Below are 19031 nucleotides of genomic sequence, written 5' to 3' on the forward strand. Positions count from 1 at the left end.
TCTAATCTAAGAAACCCTAAAAGTAGTTGGAAACTCTCGTTGGAAAGCCTAACCCTAGCTTTAAAACCTAGTTCAGAACCCTGACCTTGGTTTGAAAGCCTAGTCGGACACCCTGACCCTAGTTTGAAACCTTAATTAGCGATAGCAAGACTCCTTGGAAACCCTAACCCTAACCCTAACTCTAGCTTTGAAAGCCTAGTTACAAACTCTAATCTACGAAACCCTAAAAGTAGTTGGAAACTCTCGTTGGAAAGCCTAACCCTAGCTTTAAAACCTAGTTCAGAACCCTGACCTTGGTTTGAAAGCCTAGTCGGACACCCTGACCCTAGTTTGAAACCTTAATTAGCGATAGCAAGACTCCTTGGAAACCCTAACCCTAACCCTAACTCTAGCTTTGAAAGCCTAGTTACAAACTCTAATCTAAGAAACCCTAAAAGTAGTTGGAAACTCTCGTTGGAAAGCCTAACCCTAGCTTTAAAACCTAGTTCAGAACCCTGACCTTGGTTTGAAAGCCTAGTCGGACACCCTGACCCTAGTTTGAAACCTTAATTAGCGATAGCAAGACTCCTTGGAAACCCTAACCCTAACCCTAACTCTAGCTTTGAAAGCCTAGTTACAAACTCTAATCTAAGAAACCCTAAAAGTAGTTGGAAACTCTCGTTGGAAAGCCTAACCCTAGCTTTAAAACCTAGTTCAGAACCCTGACCTTGGTTTGAAAGCCTAGTCGGACACCCTGACCCTAGTTTGAAACCTTAATTAGCGATAGCAAGACTCCTTGGAAACCCTAACCCTAACCCTAACTCTAGCTTTGAAAGCCTAGTTACAAACTCTAATCTAAGAAACCCTAAAAGTAGTTGGAAACTCTCGTTGGAAAGCCTAACCCTAGCTTTAAAACCTAGTTCAGAACCCTGACCTTGGTTTGAAAGCCTAGTCGGACACCCTGACCCTAGTTTGAAACCTTAATTAGCGATAGCAAGACTCCTTGGAAACCCTAACCCTAACCCTAACTCTAGCTTTGAAAGCCTAGTTACAAACTCTAATCTAAGAAACCCTAAAAGTAGTTGGAAACTCTCGTTGGAAAGCCTAACCCTAGCTTTAAAACCTAGTTCAGAACCCTGACCTTGGTTTGAAAGCCTAGTCGGACACCCTGACCCTAGTTTGAAACCTTAATTAGCGATAGCAAGACTCCTTGGAAACCCTAACCCTAACCCTAACTCTAGCTTTGAAAGCCTAGTTACAAACTCTAATCTAAGAAACCCTAAAAGTAGTTGGAAACTCTCGTTGGAAAGCCTAACCCTAGCTTTAAAACCTAGTTCAGAACCCTGACCTTGGTTTGAAAGCCTAGTCGGACACCCTGACCCTCGTTTGAAACCTTAATTAGCGATAGCAAGACTCCTTGGAAACCCTAACCCTAACCCTAACTCTAGCTTTGGAAACCCTAACCCTAACCCTAACTCTAGCTTTGAAAGCCTAGTTACAAACTCTAATCTAAGAAACCCTAAAAGTAGTTGGAAACTCTCGTTGGAAAGCCTAACCCTAGCTTTAAAACCTAGTTCAGAACCCTGACCTTGGTTTGAAAGCCTAGTCGGACACCCTGACCCTAGTTTGAAACCTTAATTAGCGATAGCAAGACTCCTTGGAAACCCTAACCCTAACCCTAACTCTAGCTTTGGAAACCCTAACCCTAACCCTAACTCTAGCTTTGAAAGCCTAGTTACAAACTCTAATCTAAGAAACCCTAAAAGTAGTTGGAAACTCTCGTTGGAAAGCCTAACCCTAGCTTTAAAACCTAGTTCAGAACCCTGACCTTGGTTTGAAAGCCTAGTCGGACACCCTGACCCTAGTTTGAAACCTTAATTAGCGATAGCAAGACTCCTTGGAAACCCTAACCCTAACCCTAACTCTAGCTTTGGAAACCCTAACCCTAACCCTAACCCTAACTCTAGCTTTGAAAGCCTAGTTACAAACTCTAATCTAAGAAACCCTAAAAGTAGTTGGAAACTCTCGTTGGAAAGCCTAACCCTAGCTTTAAAACCTAGTTCAGAACCCTGACCTTGGTTTGAAAGCCTAGTCGGACACCCTGACCCTAGTTTGAAACCTTAATTAGCGATAGCAAGACTCCTTGGAAACCCTAACCCTAACCCTAACTCTAGCTTTGAAAGCCTAGTTACAAACTCTAATCTAAGAAACCCTAAAAGTAGTTGGAAACTCTCGTTGGAAAGCCTAACCCTAGCTTTAAAACCTAGTTCAGAACCCTGACCTTGGTTTGAAAGCCTAGTCGGACACCCTGACCCTAGTTTGAAACCTTAATTAGCGATAGCAAGACTCCTTGGAAACCCTAACCCTAACCCTAACTCTAGCTTTGGAAACCCTAACCCTAACCCTAACTCTAGCTTTGAAAGCCTAGTTACAAACTCTAATCTAAGAAACCCTAAAAGTAGTTGGAAACTCTCGTTGGAAAGCCTAACCCTAGCTTTAAAACCTAGTTCAGAACCCTGACCTTGGTTTGAAAGCCTAGTCGGACACCCTGACCCTAGTTTGAAACCTTAATTAGCGATAGCAAGACTCCTTGGAAACCCTAACCCTAACCCTAACTCTAGCTTTGAAAGCCTAGTTACAAACTCTAATCTACGAAACCCTAAAAGTAGTTGGAAACTCTCGTTGGAAAGCCTAACCCTAGCTTTAAAACCTAGTTCAGAACCCTGACCTTGGTTTGAAAGCCTAGTCGGACACCCTGACCCTAGTTTGAAACCTTAATTAGCGATAGCAAGACTCCTTGGAAACCCTAACCCTAACCCTAACTCTAGCTTTGAAAGCCTAGTTACAAACTCTAATCTAAGAAACCCTAAAAGTAGTTGGAAACTCTCGTTGGAAAGCCTAACCCTAGCTTTAAAACCTAGTTCAGAACCCTGACCTTGGTTTGAAAGCCTAGTCGGACACCCTGACCCTAGTTTGAAACCTTAATTAGCGATAGCAAGACTCCTTGGAAACCCTAACCCTAACCCTAACTCTAGCTTTGAAAGCCTAGTTACAAACTCTAATCTAAGAAACCCTAAAAGTAGTTGGAAACTCTCGTTGGAAAGCCTAACCCTAGCTTTAAAACCTAGTTCAGAACCCTGACCTTGGTTTGAAAGCCTAGTCGGACACCCTGACCCTAGTTTGAAACCTTAATTAGCGATAGCAAGACTCCTTGGAAACCCTAACCCTAACCCTAACCCTAACTCTAGCTTTGGAAACCCTAACCCTAACCCTAACTCTAGCTTTGAAAGCCTAGTTACAAACTCTAATCTAAGAAACCCTAAAAGTAGTTGGAAACTCTCGTTGGAAAGCCTAACCCTAGCTTTAAAACCTAGTTCAGAACCCTGACCTTGGTTTGAAAGCCTAGTCGGACACCCTGACCCTAGTTTGAAACCTTAATTAGCGATAGCAAGACTCCTTGGAAACCCTAACCCTAACCCTAACTCTAGCTTTGGAAACCCTAACCCTAACCCTAACTCTAGCTTTGAAAGCCTAGTTACAAACTCTAATCTAAGAAACCCTAAAAGTAGTTGGAAACTCTCGTTGGAAAGCCTAACCCTAGCTTTAAAACCTAGTTCAGAACCCTGACCTTGGTTTGAAAGCCTAGTCGGACACCCTGACCCTAGTTTGAAACCTTAATTAGCGATAGCAAGACTCCTTGGAAACCCTAACCCTAACCCTAACTCTAGCTTTGAAAGCCTAGTTACAAACTCTAATCTAAGAAACCCTAAAAGTAGTTGGAAACTCTCGTTGGAAAGCCTAACCCTAGCTTTAAAACCTAGTTCAGAACCATGACCTTGGTTTAAAACCCTAGTCGGAAACCCTGACCCTAGTTTGAAACCTTAATTAGCGATAGCAAGACTCCTTGGAAACCCTAGCTCTAACCCTAACCTTAGCTCTATTGGAAACTCTCGTTGGAAACCCTAACCCTAGCTTTAAAACCTAGTTCAGAACCCTAACCTTGGTTTAAAACCGTAGTTGGAAACCCTGACCCTAGTTTGAAACCTTAATTAGCGATAGCAAGACTCCTTGGAAACCCTAGCTCTAACCCTAACCCTAGCTCTAACCCTGGCTCTAACCCTAACTCCAGCTTTGAAAGCCTAGTTAGAAAGGGCACAGTTCAATTGTCACACATGCTTGCTCCTCACCAAAGAGTCCATGTCAGAGACATTGGGTGGGGCGAAGATTGTCTGCACCATGAATTTGTGTTTGCTCTTCTCATTGGGGTCATAGTCAAAGGGCTGTAGCATAACTGAAAAGGAAAAGATAACACAATTAGCAGGGATGAGAATGGCAAATGTGAAAAGGCACGGAAAAGTGGTGGCGGGGGGGGGGGGGGGGGGGTGTTATATGCTGGCGTGGCGTGCGGGGGAATGCCCGTGAGCGTCGCCAAGGCCAACGTTGCCCGGCCAGCTAGCCGGCCGCTCCCCCCATATATAAAAAAATTATTTTCTCAACGGATTTACACGATTCACAAAAATACTTTCGCCGCAAAAAAACACGGAAATCCACGGATCTGCGGAAAATTCTGATCCCTGAATTAGGGTGAAGTTGTCCATTGGGGAAGATTATATTAAAAGGGGGCATATTATGATTTAGTTTTTATTTAAAATTTAGTTTTGTGCCATCCTTAAAAGTTTCATTAAAATCAAAATCTTCTTGAATAATTTGGCATAAAATTGAAAAACTGTCGCAGTTGGTGGAAAGACGCAAACTTCACCGACCAGAGATGTTGACGGCGGCTCCCGCTTCGATGACGCCGCTGTTGGGCCGTACACAATACCGGCGCGGCGCCGTCGTCTTGACTTTGAAACACACTCTTTTGTCTGAGGGGTTCTTCAGCTTGAGGTTGGTCGTGACGACATCTGTGAATGGACCTGGTGGAAGACAAATAGACAAACGGTGGAGTTCGTGTTACTACTAATATTTACACTGAATGCAACCATTTTTGGTGCCTGTCTAGGTTTATTACATGGACATTTGTTGCGGCACTCAGTTAACAGGATATGGTCTCCATGGAGGTATACAGAAAAAGAAAATAGATGCTCAAGGTGTGGGGTCAGTTAAACGGGAAAAAAGGACAAAAATAAAGTTGTATGTTTTATGTAACAGCAGCAAAGTGAAGTTAAGGCAGCTTAGAGCAAAAACATTCACTTAGGAATTTGAGCACTGCATGTACACAACCACTCGCCCGCAGATACTACTAGAAGGTACACTGGTCAAAAAAATTAAAGGAACACTTTGAAAACACATCAGATTTCAATGGTGAAGTTGGATATCTATACTGATATGGACAGTTTAATGTCTCAGGAACAAAAGGATGCCACATCTTTTGATGGAAATAAAGGTTTTCAGCCTACAGACGGCTCAGTATATAGACACCCCAAAAATCAATGTTGTTATATGTTTAGCCTGTTGTTGCTCGTTCATGTCTGTTCTTGGTGTTCGATTTTGTCGAATAAATTTCCCCCAAAATGAGACTTGTACTCCGGAGTAATTTATGGGTTTTTTTTCACGTTATTGTGCATTTTATGGCTAATGCGATGTATATTCCGGAGCGACTTTTAGTCCGAAAAATACGGTACTTAAAGGCAATATGGTGCCAAAAAAGAAGGGTATTTATTTTCAAGGCAGCTATTTATCATTATTTTAAATTTGAGTTCAAATGAAGACAATGTCTGAGAATTAAATACTCCAATTAGGAAGACAAAAATGCATTTCATTTGATAATCTGTTGTTCTTTTTGAGAAACTTCCACAGATGAGTGAGGTGGTGCCTGCGGTATGACAACAGGAATCTACAGATGTACATGAGACAAAAAAATCAGTCTGGGAACAACCATACTACGAGATCCCTGGAATAAATTCAAAACAAATCCGCTTAATAAACAACTTGTGATGCCCAACCCAGCCAGCCCCCAAGTGTTGTTCATACATTTCATTAGCCAATATCATAATCCCACAAAGCATTTTTGATGAAATAACATTTCAAATTGGAAAGCAGAAGCGTCATGAGACGGCTCTCTTTGCCCACTCCAAAGAGAACTGTGCTGATTGAGTTTAGTTGATTGAGCCCGAGCCATCACTATTTTTGTCTAGCTGTTTTTCACCATGTCATAACTCATTAACGCTAAATGCAGTTGACAAAGTTAGAACTCTAATGGGAAGCGAGCTCAGTCACAAGATGACCAAGCCCAAGTATTGATCCTTGCATGGATATGGAGCCATACAGCCACACTTTCATAGTGAATCTTAATTGACGTGCTTTGCTCCTAAAGAATGAAGAGTCTAACGTCCAATAAGTAGCACAGCTGATTTTTAACGTGTGCTAGAGTTGCTAATACTCAAGGTAATGTAGCATAGCTGCTGCTAATGTCTTGCAGCATAGCGGATGCTATTGTCTTGTAGCATAGCTGATGCTAATGTCTTGCAGCAGAGTTGAAGCTCAGGCGAGGAAAATGTGAATTTTGTGTTTGTGCATGGCAGGTCGTGAGGTATTAAAGGCTGTGCATTAAGCCTGGCCAGTGTTGACAAAAGGCCACATTCACACCCGCTGCTGAGAAAGATAAGACGCCAGGCATGACCCGCTTGCAGAACACAAGCACGGCAGTGTTGTTCCACACGCGTGCACTCAGGTACGTCACCAGGACATTTTTGCGAACCTGTTTGACTTTATCAATGACAGTCTGTTGAGGACAATGTGCGCGCCAAAATAATCCGAGAAACTTGTGGATGCGTGGTGATCATTGCCCGTGATACGAATCACCCGCTCCCGATTACGCACACACGAAAGATGGCGACCAATAGTTTAACAAAATGAAAAAAAACATCTAAACCGATTAGCACATAAAAGGCCAAGACGTTTTTTAATGGTCGACTCGTTTCCACACATTACATATTTGTTCCATTTAAAATTTTTAGAGCATGATGTTTTCAGATGTCTTGTGCTTGACATGTAAATACTGCCTGTAAATAACACCATTTCCCTCCCATCTTTCGTCCAAGTGCTGCCAAGCACCAGAAATACAGTACATACAGTACACCTTTATTGTGTTTTACAACGATACTTAACCAAAATTATCATTTCATATCTACCTGTGGATCCAATAATGACGACGCTTGTGGTAAAAATATATCCTACCAGTTTACATATGGGCCATTCAGTTACATTTAAAAGAATGGGACTGAGCCCTGCCTTCCAATATACCGTATCCCTATTTTCTGTCTTTATTCTGGCCTATTTTCTCTCTCTGTAGCAACCTGCGTCTTCCTTGACTGACACTCCATCCTTTATGGATTAAAAGGTTGTTATTGTCTGGGCCTGATCGAATATTTGAAAAAATAAAACAAAACTGTTAGTGACAGCCATACCGTGAGTCATGGGTCAGCAGCAGGTAGCGTACAGTGGAAAAGGAAGAATACAAAGCAGTCCATTAAAAAAAAAAAACTAAAAGATGCACGATGAGCATAACTCAAGGCAACATGGAAATGACTCCAACAGAAATACACACGCGGTCCACCCACACTGGCTCCATCTATTACCTAAGCCCGGGCTGACACCTTGGCTCATCTTGTTGCATGCCAGCCAAGTTTGGGTCCCACGGGCCTGGTTGTGGTCTAAAAATAGCTGAGAAAAAAAAGAACACGAAAGAGGTCTGCCCCTTTCTATCCAACTAGAGGAATCCCAGATGAGGGCAGACATGTTCCTTTAACATTATGAAAAAGTCCGCTTTTCAAAAGTAAGTACCCTGTTTTCGCCTCAATAAATCCAATGGGTTCAACGGCAACATCTGATAATTGGATTCATTACGGCTATTTGGTTTGTTGATTAAGTCTGACTGGAGAAAATGGATGCCTGATGGCATTAAGTATTAATTTATGGTTCAATTCAAGGGCACCAAACATTGGGAGGGGGGTAGCTTGAGTCACTTTTAAGTGCCTTTCCAAAACAATGGCAATGCACAAGAAGACACTTAAAAAAAAAAAAAAAAAACCTTTACATTCTATTAGATTGTTTTGCCCAGTATAAGGATGAGACATTCTTCTTGTGCATTTGTCAGGCTTTGTCTGATTTTGCATATATTGTATTTTAGGAATAAAGTGAGGATTAGCAGTTCAGAAAATGATGGATGGATGAATGGAAGGATAAACATACAATGTTATTCATATACTGCTGCAATTACCATTCATATGAGTATTATAGTATTAAATAATTATAGGTACGCAAGTATGAAGTATTAGGCAATCAATTCTATTGCCCACACTCCTCTTGTTATAAATATTCCATTATTGCATATTGCAATATTTAACTACTGTTTAAGAGTTTTTTAGGCAAGGGATATTCTATTTTCTCTAAGCGATAGACCAAAAAGTTTCCCCAAAAGCCTACATTTTTTTACACCAAAAACTCCAGTTATTTAGAACTCTTGAATAAATTCATTGCATAGAATTCTATGCAATGAATTTATTCCCTGAAAAGCTCATCACTAGTACACATCCATCTATATAAAAAGCAGCGGTTTGAAATCAACAAATATTTCAAAATGAGTTTAGGGGAGGTAGTTTGTTGGTAAAGTTTAAAAGGGGTTCGTTTGAGACATGCTAACACTTGAGCTAGACTGCCTATAGCCAACGATTAAATGACACATCACAGAAGGCTAGCCAGGTGAAGCTAACACAGCATTGCCTTGCAGCCAATGTTTCCTCACACAACCCTAAAGCTTTGCACTATTTCACCAAAGTGAGCTGCATCTAGATCATTAGCCAAGTTTCTTTTTCCAACTGACAGTCATTGAACTAGCTTGCCATAAACGTGTAGAATTCCTATGGCACAAATTGAGTCATTTCATTGACAGGATCATTCAGACTTCAATTAAATGTGTTTGGCGATGCTAACATTGCGTACACGTTCACTTCCAGCGACGTAAGGCTGCCCCTGCATATTTCCCCCACCATTGGCCGCCAGCGTGGCCTCCAGGCCCGGCTCGCCCGCGTCACCGGAGCGCGAGGAGGTAGCGGCGGCCCGTCCGATCCGCGGCTAACTTAAAATGGCGCTGAACGTTGGCTAGCTCGCAGCCTACGACAAGCCGCTGAAGTGAGTGTAAAAATACATTTGGAGCCCCGGCAACACACCGTCACGAGAAACTGGAACGTTTGTCGCGCAACAGGCACACTGCGGGGTACCTTACCTTTAAATCTGAGGTCGGAAGGGGGCTCGAGAACGAGGACCTGGTCCAACTTGGACATTTTAGCTAAAGAGGAAGGGTACCTGTGTATGGGAACTGGTCACTACTGACTAATGAGTCTCTGCTACGCTACTCACTCCCTCTCTCTCTCTCTCTCTCTCTGTCTCTCTCTCTCTCTCTCGATCTCTCTCACCACTGAAGCGCGCGGGCATGTGGCCACTAATTCACGAGCGCGCACGCACAGCACACGGTGCCGACGTATGTGCGTGCTTACGTATTGTATGCGACTCTTGCTGATGTTCCCGCCCCAACAATTTTGAATTTCAGCCCGCGGGCCAAATTCGGCCCCTGGTCAGATTTCGCACAGCCCGCACCTTCGGTCTCATAATGAATTATTTAAGGCCCGCCTGCACTGTTAAACTGAATTAAAAATATCATGAAACTTGAAACTATAATTCCTCCTTTTACCAACTTTTATAACTCCTGTTTAAAATGTTCATGAGGCAAAATAATTTTAAACTCATGTATATTTAGGGTATTTCATACAGTTTGTTCAATGTTATCTGACTCTTCAGATATGAATGAAAGGCAGAATTTGTGTTTTTACAGTTGTTCACATCTGCCTGAGTGGCTTATATTTGGTTATTTTGTCATTTGAAAAATAAAGACAGTTGTGACAATGAAATTTGTTTTATAACAGTGTGTATTTGCGTGAATTTTTTGTAGTTATAAAATGTCCGAAAAAACTATTGGCCCCCGGGCCCCTTCACTTTATAAAATCTGGCCCTCCTTGCAAAGAGTTTGGACACACCTGACTGAACATGACTTGACTGACTGCAAGACTTCACAAATTTGTTTAAATTTGACCAAATTGCTGTCTTAAATTTAGACTACGTAATCACAGACTAGAATTTCAAACAAAATATCCACTTTAAAACTTTTCACTAACTCTGCAGCAAACACCTCCCGCGGAGTTACCAATTCGCAGCTTTCAACCTTAAACAATTGAAATAAGAAAAAAATCATACAGTCTTGATTCTGGCCAATTGTCTCATTTAAGACAAATAATACAAGGACAATGCAAAACACAATAAATGATGTAAGACTACTAACATGATTACTGAGAAATTTAAAAAAAGAATTGCCCCTTTTTTTCATATAACTGAACATTTATTCTCAACAAACTAAGACATTCTCATAAAATCAAAACTTTCAAAATGACAACTTTATCTGTTTACATTCAAAAATGACTAAAATGCTACAAATTTTCAAGATGGCTCTGCACCAAAGTGTCCTCCCTTGGCCCCAAGTCCATGGAAATAAGTAAACTGAATGTAATCCTGTTAGCAAATGAACAAACCATGATAAAATAAAAGGGTAAGAGACAATAACAGTAAATAATTAAAATTTTATTACAGTACACTGATTAGAGGCATAAAAACAAGTTAGAGCACCTTCAAGGAAGCTCTACGTCATTTGATAAATCAGCTTTCATGCATAGAGGCACTTTTGGGAATATCAACTAATTTGACATGCAGTATGTTTCGCAAGATCGCTCATTGCATACTAAAAATAAGTCCAGCATGGATGAGATAAAGTGATGATACAAACATATTTAAAAAAGTCCTTCATGAGCCCTCAGGCACTGTGATGTTATTGTCACTCAACAGCAGGTGGCGGTTCAAGGCAGAATGGCAGCCCTCTGAGATGGATAAAAATGGGTGGATTTTTATGATTAATTAACGCAAAATTAATCCGAATCCCGGGTTCAGACGAATGAGGATGCATAGAACATATAGTGATTAAAAAAAACAACTAATTTCCTCTTTAAAATTATATTGTTTATTTGTTAGTTCATTGTATTTAAAGACTTTCTTACATGCTCATTAGTCTTTTTTTATTATTTTTTTAAAAAGGTAATATTAAAAAATGCCCCTTCTGGGGTAGAAATACAAAAAAATAATACATGGAAAACGTGTTGTATTCCCTGTAATGAAAGCACAGAACAGTAAACAGCGGATATTCCACAACACTTCAGCTCAGTGAGCATCTAAAAGATGAACTCAGTTAATGAGTGTTTGCTTAAACTTCATTTCCGTTTTATTAAACAGTTTTTAACTTGCTTTTACACTTGTACAAAAGGTAAAAATGTTGATAAAACCGATCACTGCTTCTGAGGCAAGTCTCTTCATACAAAGACTAAATGCACTTGACACGATGTGTTCATCTGTAGTTCATTCAGCATGTAAACAACTGTAGCAAAGGGGACGGTCATAATATTCCAGCAGGGAGCGCCGTACTAACCATGCAACTGTTAAGGTTACCTCTTATACAAGTGCATAAGTATTTGTGTGTGCAAGTGTGTGTGCGTGTGTGTGCGTGTGTATGTGTGCGTGTGCTACACAAGTGCATGTGCATAAAAATTGAATGTTGATGCGCCACTGAAGAGCCACAGTGCATTGAGGGTAATGAGAGCTAATGGGATGGAAATGCTTTGCAATGCAGCACAAGAGGGCGATATATGAGTTACTAAAGAAAAAAAAAAAGTGAAGTTATTCTTTTGTTAGATAGCTGAGGTTATGCCACATTTGAGTATGAAGGCCAAACTGAAAAGGAAGATGAATTGCAAAAATAATTAGAGTATAGGTCTAATGGTATGAAAAAAGTTGCAACATTGTCCAATTTTTTGATGATTGTTAAACTGGATAGAGGAAATGCAACTGATGTTCAGTTTACTACATTCTAATGTCGTTCGTATATTGCAACGTTTTAAATTATAATGTTACAACTTTAGTGTCTTCTGATAATACCATTCACTCTGGAAAAGTTACAACCTATTTCTCATAGAATTCTTTGTTCTTGTAAATATAGAATTTTCTCATATTATAGGATTGGAATGTAACTCTTCTGATTTTTTGCAAAATATCACAAATCTTATTTCAGAATATATTGTAAAGTATTGTTTTTCCCTCATTTTACAACTTTAGTCTTGTACAATAATACATTCCATATAATATTACAACTTCCGTCCTGTAAAACAAAAATTGTAAAATTATGAAGTTGCCTTATTCTTGTAAAACGTATTCTTGTAAAATGACACCTTTTTTATTCAACTTTTTTTTTTACATTATCACTATTTTTGAGAAAAAATCCAGAATATGAAAGTGCTTCTTTTTTTTTCTTTTCTTTTTATAGTGGCCCCAATACCTTGTAATACATGTGAAACTAAGCATGAGATGTTTTGCATGGCGGCTGTGACCTTGACAGTCTGTAGATGTTCTAGCAGCACCTCCTGGTGGACGGAGCAGGCTGTCGGGTCAGTTTGAACGACTCTGTGCTTTCCACGTCGAGGTTTTCTAGCGGCGGGATCTGTTTGCCTGAAATAAAAAGGTGTCAAAATGCTGTATTTGGAAGCGCAGCAAATCCTTGATTGTTTTAATGAAATAATGGTTTAGAATAAATCAGTGACACGACACATATTGCTGGGTACATAATAAGGGTGTGTGTGCACTTCTCCATAAAAGGTGAGATGGGCTTTAGATTCGTTTCAATATTGCACGATTGTATATTTTGTCATGTTCATTAATATGTAACACATAAAAGCCCTCCAAAGCCTAGTCAAGATGATTACATTCAAAGAAACAACAAATCATCATCAGCATCAAACTGATTTATACCTGGTGTGCACTTCTCATATAAGAGTGCAGCACATTTTAAAATGTAACGTTGTTTGTTATTTGGTTTGATTAAACGTGTTTTCCCATTCAAATCGGTTTAGGGATGAAGTGGCATGGAACCTACTGATCTTCTGGAAGAGTTCCTCTACGTTTACGGCATTCCTGGCGCTGGTCTCGATGAAGATGGCGGCGATGGATTCAGCAAACTCCTTGGCCTCCTTCATTGGGACTTCCCTACAATGTCAGATATAAAATAGGTGAGGATCTTTTTTTTTTTTTTTTTCGACAAACAGTGGTGCCTTGATTCATGAGTTAAGATCATTCACTCATAACTCAAAACACTCATCACTCCGTCGAGGTACTACAATTAGTACAACAACCACGAGTAGCCGACCTGATATCTCCTAAGTCGTTCTTGTTCCCTGCAATAGCGACAACAATGTCCTCGGGCCCATGTTCCTTCAGCTCCTTCACCCACTTCTTTAATGTCTGGAAAGAGTCCTGCAAGCAGAGTTGGCAGAAAATGACCAGGTCAACTTCCTTCCCTCCACTCTGTGGTGCAGTGATGGGCTCACGCGCAACCCTAATACTGATGCCAAAAGGTAAGCCGCAACCAGGATCTTACCAGTTTAGTGATATCATAGACGATGACAGCAGCGGCCGATCCTCTGTAGTACATCGGTGCTAATGAGTGGAACTACAAAGGGGAAAAAATGACGGAAATTAACTTGGCTTAAATGTTCCATAACTTTTCACAGTCAGCATAATGATGACGTTTTTACAAGGAGTTATCATTCAATACCATTTTGATGTTATTCATTACTGTCAGCACAAATAGTTAATCGCGATTTAAGGGTTACTACGAGCTCTACCATCTGCGTGGCGGAGCCTGGGGTTAAATGAATGTGACGCCGGGCTAGCAATGTCCTCGTGATCTTAAACGCTAAGGCAGATGATGGCGTTTCACGGCCGACAGCAAGACGGTCACAGGAGAACACGATACATGATGGGGCATGCGGGAGAAATCAAAGTATGTATATAACAACCAGAAAAGGAAAGGGGAGGGGGGAGAAAAAAAAAAAAAAAAAGAGTATGTCACCCGCTCCTGTCCCGCCGTGTCCCAAATCAGAAATTTATGCAGCTCGCTTCCGGATGGCACTGTCTTGGTCAGGAACGAGGCTCTAGGGAGTGACATGCATGCGACACCATAATGTCTTATCACATGTATGATGGCTGAATATGTTAAAGTTGTACAGTTTAAAAAAGAATTAATGATGGTAACACCTTGACTTTGGAATGGATTACTTCTACTATTTCCAACAAGAAAAATGAATTTCAATGGTATTACACTGGCTGTGGTCTATGCTCACCCTATCGTGGGGCTAATGTTGTGGTCAAAGTGATCCTGGACGAAGCGACACACAATGCTGGATTTTCCCACACCGGTGTCCTACACACACATAAGCACACACAAAGTCAGCCAAGACGATGAGTCATTCAGAAAAATCTCGGAGACCACAATCATGCAAGATAACGAGAGATGCATAACCAAAGAGCACCATTATGTATCCTTTTTATTTGAGATAATGTATTTCTAAAAAGGACTCTACTATTCAAAAAATCATAACAACATATTTTCTATTTGAGATTTTCTATTAAATTGAAAAATGCATGATAAAGTTTTATACAAAATGCAAAAATTCTACAACACTGTAAATATGCAGTGAAAAATGCAATTTTTCCCAAGAAAAATGATCCAAAAATTACATATACGTTTCGTGCGCATAAATGATCATCTATGAAGTGAATGTAATTGAATGTATAAAATTATATTTTTGTCCGGACGTTAATCTCATAAAATGACCCAAAAAAGTTAAATGTCAAGTCGGCGGCAATGACGTCACAAAACGTCAGGACGCTACAAAAATGTTTCCAAATTGTCAGCTGATGAGGTTTTGTTTTTGGGTCAACTTCAAATAGCCATCAACAGGTTACTGTTTCAGATGTTTCGGACAGAAAAGTCGATTTTGCAGATCGCTGGTTAGTACGCGGTCATGTCTACCTTAAAACAAAAACAAAAAAAGTACGGTATTGTCCATCAAAGGAGTTTCCCCAAAATGGAGGGGAGAAAAAAGAACGTGCTACTTACCCCTAAAAGACAAACTTTGAGCTCCCTTATCGCCATGATGGGTCGCCTAAGTGACTTAATTCATTCTACGTCAATATTCACTCACTGTCTTTGTCTTGTCATGGTTGCAACTTTTTCTTTTTTTTTCAACCGCAGCCCCCGACAGAATGCGAGGAGAAAAATGCCAAGCCCCGGACTGTCTGTGGGTCTGTCTGTCTGACTTGCTGACCATCAGCAAGAACATCCCGCACCAAAATGAGATGCACATCCTATGACGGATTCCAAAATAAGAAGCAAATTGACAGAGAAATGTGCACAATGAAGAATGTTTCAAGTGAGAAGAACATGTTTTTAACTGCAAAAAAATATACTAAACTATTCTAGTGTTTGTCGTCTCGCAAAATGTGTATACATTTGGAATCAGAAAGCTTTAATTTTGCTAACTTCTGGAATAGGGTTCTTACGGAAGAGTATTAGGACCAGTGAAGAAAAAAAGGGGCGGTGACAGAATGCAGATTATTTTATTTTTTTTAAATTATGGCCTTAATCCCCTTCCGTACAAAGAGGAGGAGAAAGAGGAGGAAAAAGTAGAAGGAGGGAGGTTCCACTCTCAGTCAAAAGGGGAGCTTGGTTCTTCTCGGAATTTCTTTGGTAATTCCCACTATATGGAAATCTAAATCCCAAGAATCGGCTGTTGTCTTCTCCCTGCATGGCCGCCTCAGGTAAGTTTCACTCTAATGTCTGATCTGGCACATGTGTGCAGCGCATCCAAATCTGCCTTACTGTGTCTTTAAAAATTAGGGTGTGCAACGTAAAGCACGAGGACCACAGAAAGCATTTGATGTGGCCCGTTAAAATAAACCCAGAAATGCTCATAATATATATATAATAACATGCATGTTTAATCATGTCATAAAAACAAAGTTGTTACTGACTAAGCAACGCTAATCAGGGAAAATAACGTGTTTTAAACGCTTGGATTCTTCATCCTGACTCGCATACATGCTTAATAATGTCATAAAACACTTTTTTTTTTTTTAGATGTGTTCCAGTTCGGGAGGAGTACAGTGCCGTTGTTTTCAGGAAAAGGGAGAGGATGTGCCATTGTTTGGGAGTGAGGTCATCTTGCTTTTCCAGATTCAAATCATTCAAAATCATCCGTGGAATAGAAGAACATTCATTCCGCATGTGACAGGAAGTCCCTTACTCCCTACAAAGGAATACCGTGTTTCCTCAAACTGTGGTCTTTTAATTCTCCTCCAGTATTCTTAAAACAATGAGACTGTGAGAACCGAATCCAGAAAAAAAAAAGACCGTGACGTGTTTTAAAAAATAGATACAAAGTATGTTTAAATGACAAAGATATTAAAGAGATAGAGAAAATGTAATAGGTAAAGTTTGTTTGTCTGCAAAAAGTTCTATTGTGTGGTTTACAAGACAAATTGTTCCAATTTGAATAAGATTTGAGTAAAGTGTATCCCAGCGGAGACTACAGGTAATTCTGAATAAACCTCCACATCTGCTTCTCCTCTGTAGCCCAATGCGATGTTCTCGAGCCTTAGCGATGAGGCCATGCCAACGCCTGACGCTTCCATAGCAACCTGCCATCCTCTGAGAAGTCTGGCACATCACGAGCCCACCTCCGCCTTGTGAGAGATGCTTGGTGGGTGGAGCACCTTCGTCTTGCCCTTGCTGATGGCGGCACTCTCCGGCGGCTGCTTGTGCCCACCGGCCACCATTTTGCCAGCGTTCCCCTCCCAGGTGCCTGTCGGGGTCTGCTGCCTCAACTACTCGGGTTCCACGTTGGGCCTTGTTCCCTGGTCTCATCTGACCAACCACTCTGGCCTTCGTATTCTGGATCTCTCCAGATGTAACATCACCTCCCTGGAGGTACCAACCGTGGGGGTGTCCCTACTGCAGAAGGTCTACTTAGCGCAGAATGGAATTGCAGCTTTACCCAGTTACTTCCTAGCGGGACAGCCCCACCTGGAGGTGCTGGACCTGAGCCAGAACGCTCTGGAGGAGCTCCCCGAGGGATTCCTGCAGGACTCAGATAACCTGTTACGGTTAGACCTGCAGGAGAACCGTCTACGATCCCTGCCGGCATCCGTGCTCCAGAGGCCCATCCTCAGGAGCCTGGAGCTAGACGGGAATCCCTGGGAGTGTTCCTGCTCCTTCCTGGAAATCCTGGTGGCCGAGGAGCTCGCGAGGAATCTGACATGCGCTGCGCCCCGGACCCTAGCGGGCCGGGCGGCGGACTCGGCCAAGCTGAGTGACGCGTGCCGGCCGGCCAGCCACACCGTGCTCTTCCTCGCACTCCCGCTTTTCATCCTCGCCCTCCTACTGGTGTGCTGGTGCTGCGGGAGGAGCAGAAAGGAGGTTCCTGCGTTCAGTCTCACTAAGAAACGGACCCCCAGCAAAAGAGGCACTGGGTCTAATGTGGACCGCGAGCCACAGCAGAAGTTGGCGACTAGCGTCGAAGAAGGAGTCCCGAATTTGAAGGTGCAGGGAAGCACCAACAAAGACAACGAAGTCGCACTGGGGTCCGTGGAGTCGCTCCCTTCAGGGTCCGAGGAAAGAAGGCCTGGCAAGTCCGAGCTGGATGCCGTTAGTGTGACTGAAGTTTTGAAAGACTCAAACGATCGTGAGAAAGCATACATGACTCAGTCCACGGAATACTACAGCCTGGTTCCTGAAATCCATCTGGACAACTCAGACCACGAGGGTTAAGCTTTTAGGATGCTTCGTTTGTTTGATGTGTTAGGATGTTTTCGTTGCACATGGCAAACAATGTGAAACCAACCTACTTTTTCCCCCCCAAATTTTTTTTTTTTAATATGTCATTTACATGTAGAGGGCTTTAATTTCCAGCACATCCACAATTAAAAATGTTTTTATTGGCCTTACTGGATCTGTCCTTTTTCCCTGCACTTTGGGTTCTGCTTCTGCAAATGCGCCGCTTGCCTCAGACTGCCCCCAGTCCTTTTATTTTATTTTATTAATTTATTGTCCCATAACTAACGCAACTCACCGATTACAGCACGGCACTTGAATAGCAACGGTATGGTATCATACCTATGAACAATCCTGCTCATATAATTGAGTTGAATTCCTTGCTGATGCAAGTCATGCCAGAACTCGCCATGGCGGTTCGTGCTTTGTGAACTTGCCCTCACATTTCTGGTTGTGCAGCTTGAAGGATGGCTGACACTTCTTAGATGAAAAGCGTTCAAAAACAAGCAAAACTGGAACGCTTGTGTGCTTCTCAAACGGTGGCGGAGTCATCGGCGCAAATATCTTGGAACACATACATATACAGGTATTGCATTTATTTATCCATACCAGTAGGAGGCGCAAGTTTCCTGTTTTTTGGGGGGGGGGGCGGATTTGTTGAGACTTTTTTGTGACTCAAGTCCTGATAGATATTGCGATCAAATTTCATCTTGCAAAGTGAAACTCACGATGAGGGCTAGTGTGGCGAGTCAGCAAACTTTGTCATCAAAGTTTGTCGCAACCACAACGGGTTCCTGAGACCTTTTCTGGGTCTACCCACACTGATTTTTTTGTGGGGTGTTTTGCAGCCAATCTTCTGAACACTCCTCACTGCACTTTAAATTGTTTCATTACTGAGTTTGCAACATTTTCTTCTCCTTTTAGGATTGTCCAGCGGTCGGCCACCTAATTTAGAACATTTTACCCACAGAGTCCGACATTCAAACTATTCCCATAATGGCTTGCTACCAACATACATGCAGTTACAGTAGAACAACAGCAGGGGGAGACGTTTACCAGGTTTAGCTGGGGTTAACGATTTATTTTAGTCACTAACCTCACCCAAATCAAATGAGATTCATGAAAGCCTTCCTTGTGTGGTATTAAAGGCGATTGTAGCAAAAGACTGGAGGCTCATCTGTGTAGTTTCAAGTACATGGCAACATACAGAAGGCAGCAGTGTTATTCAGAAGTGCAACCCACCGTTGGCCAGCCATGTGCTGTGGTGTCCAAAACAACTGTACGAGAACAA

The 19031-nt window shown here is 41.6% G+C and overlaps 3 protein-coding genes across 26 annotated transcripts in view; 1 reads left to right on the forward strand and 2 right to left on the reverse strand.

The window, feature by feature from the left end:
- Positions 1–9405, reverse strand: part of LOC148387842 (vesicle-associated membrane protein-associated protein A-like) — a 31975-nt gene extending 22570 nt beyond the window's left edge. For all 20 annotated transcript variants that reach the window (XR_015862568.1, XR_015862566.1, XR_015862563.1 and 17 more), the window contains exons 1-3: positions 9206–9405; positions 4743–4895; positions 4167–4270 (exon numbers count right to left, since the gene is read on the reverse strand). Coding sequence is in view for 1 of the 20 variants with exons in the window: in XM_088396158.1 (XP_088252284.1) it covers positions 4167–4270; positions 4743–4895; positions 9206–9263 (315 nt within the window). In the remaining 19 variants the exon portion in view is untranslated. The remainder of the gene's footprint in view (positions 1–4166; positions 4271–4742; positions 4896–9205) is intronic.
- A 1185-nt stretch (positions 9406–10590) lies between these two features.
- On the reverse strand, positions 10591–15248 carry rab31 (RAB31, member RAS oncogene family). The gene is made up of 7 exons (XM_088396388.1): positions 15029–15248; positions 14250–14329; positions 13979–14060; positions 13505–13576; positions 13274–13380; positions 13004–13113; positions 10591–12579 (listed from the first exon to the last, which is right to left on the reverse strand). Exons 1-7 carry the CDS (start codon positions 15062–15064, stop codon positions 12482–12484), a joined length of 585 nt encoding a protein of 194 aa, XP_088252514.1. The 5' UTR covers positions 15065–15248; the 3' UTR covers positions 10591–12481.
- A 316-nt stretch (positions 15249–15564) lies between these two features.
- LOC148387845 (uncharacterized) lies at positions 15565–17909 on the forward strand. Of its 5 annotated transcripts, none has more exons than XM_088396379.1 (3): positions 15565–15729; positions 16049–16126; positions 16544–17909. In XM_088396379.1, exon 3 carries the CDS (start codon positions 16664–16666, stop codon positions 17735–17737), a length of 1074 nt encoding a protein of 357 aa, XP_088252505.1. In that variant the 5' UTR covers positions 15565–15729; positions 16049–16126; positions 16544–16663; the 3' UTR covers positions 17738–17909. The 5 variants fall into 5 exon arrangements, with proteins under 5 accessions (XP_088252505.1, XP_088252506.1, XP_088252507.1 ...); XM_088396380.1 differs by having other exon boundaries at positions 16049–16121; XM_088396381.1 differs by having other exon boundaries at positions 16060–16126.
- Positions 17910–19031: the final 1122 nt, after the last annotated feature.

The sequence above is a fragment of the Syngnathus floridae genome, chromosome 14 (assembly GCF_059516105.1).
Source record: "Syngnathus floridae isolate MCC-2025c chromosome 14, RoL_Sflo_1.0, whole genome shotgun sequence".
NCBI lineage: Eukaryota > Metazoa > Chordata > Actinopteri > Syngnathiformes > Syngnathidae > Syngnathus > Syngnathus floridae.

Excerpts from the sequence above, each read along its gene's own strand:
- LOC148387845 (XM_088396377.1), top strand. The coding sequence starts at position 16,664 with ATGCTTGGTGGGTGGAGCACCTTCGTCTTGCCCTTGCTGATGGCGGCA.
- rab31 (XM_088396388.1), bottom strand. The coding sequence starts at position 15,064 with ATGGCGATAAGGGAGCTCAAAGTTTGTCTTTTAGGG. Across the intron at positions 14,330-15,028 it reads TCAAAGTTTGTCTTTTAGGG|GACACCGGTGTGGGAAAATC; the intron begins GTAAGTAGCACG and ends ATGTGTGTGTAG. Across the intron at positions 13,114-13,273 it reads AACGACTTAGGAGATATCAG|GGAAGTCCCAATGAAGGAGG; the intron begins GTCGGCTACTCG and ends CTGACATTGTAG.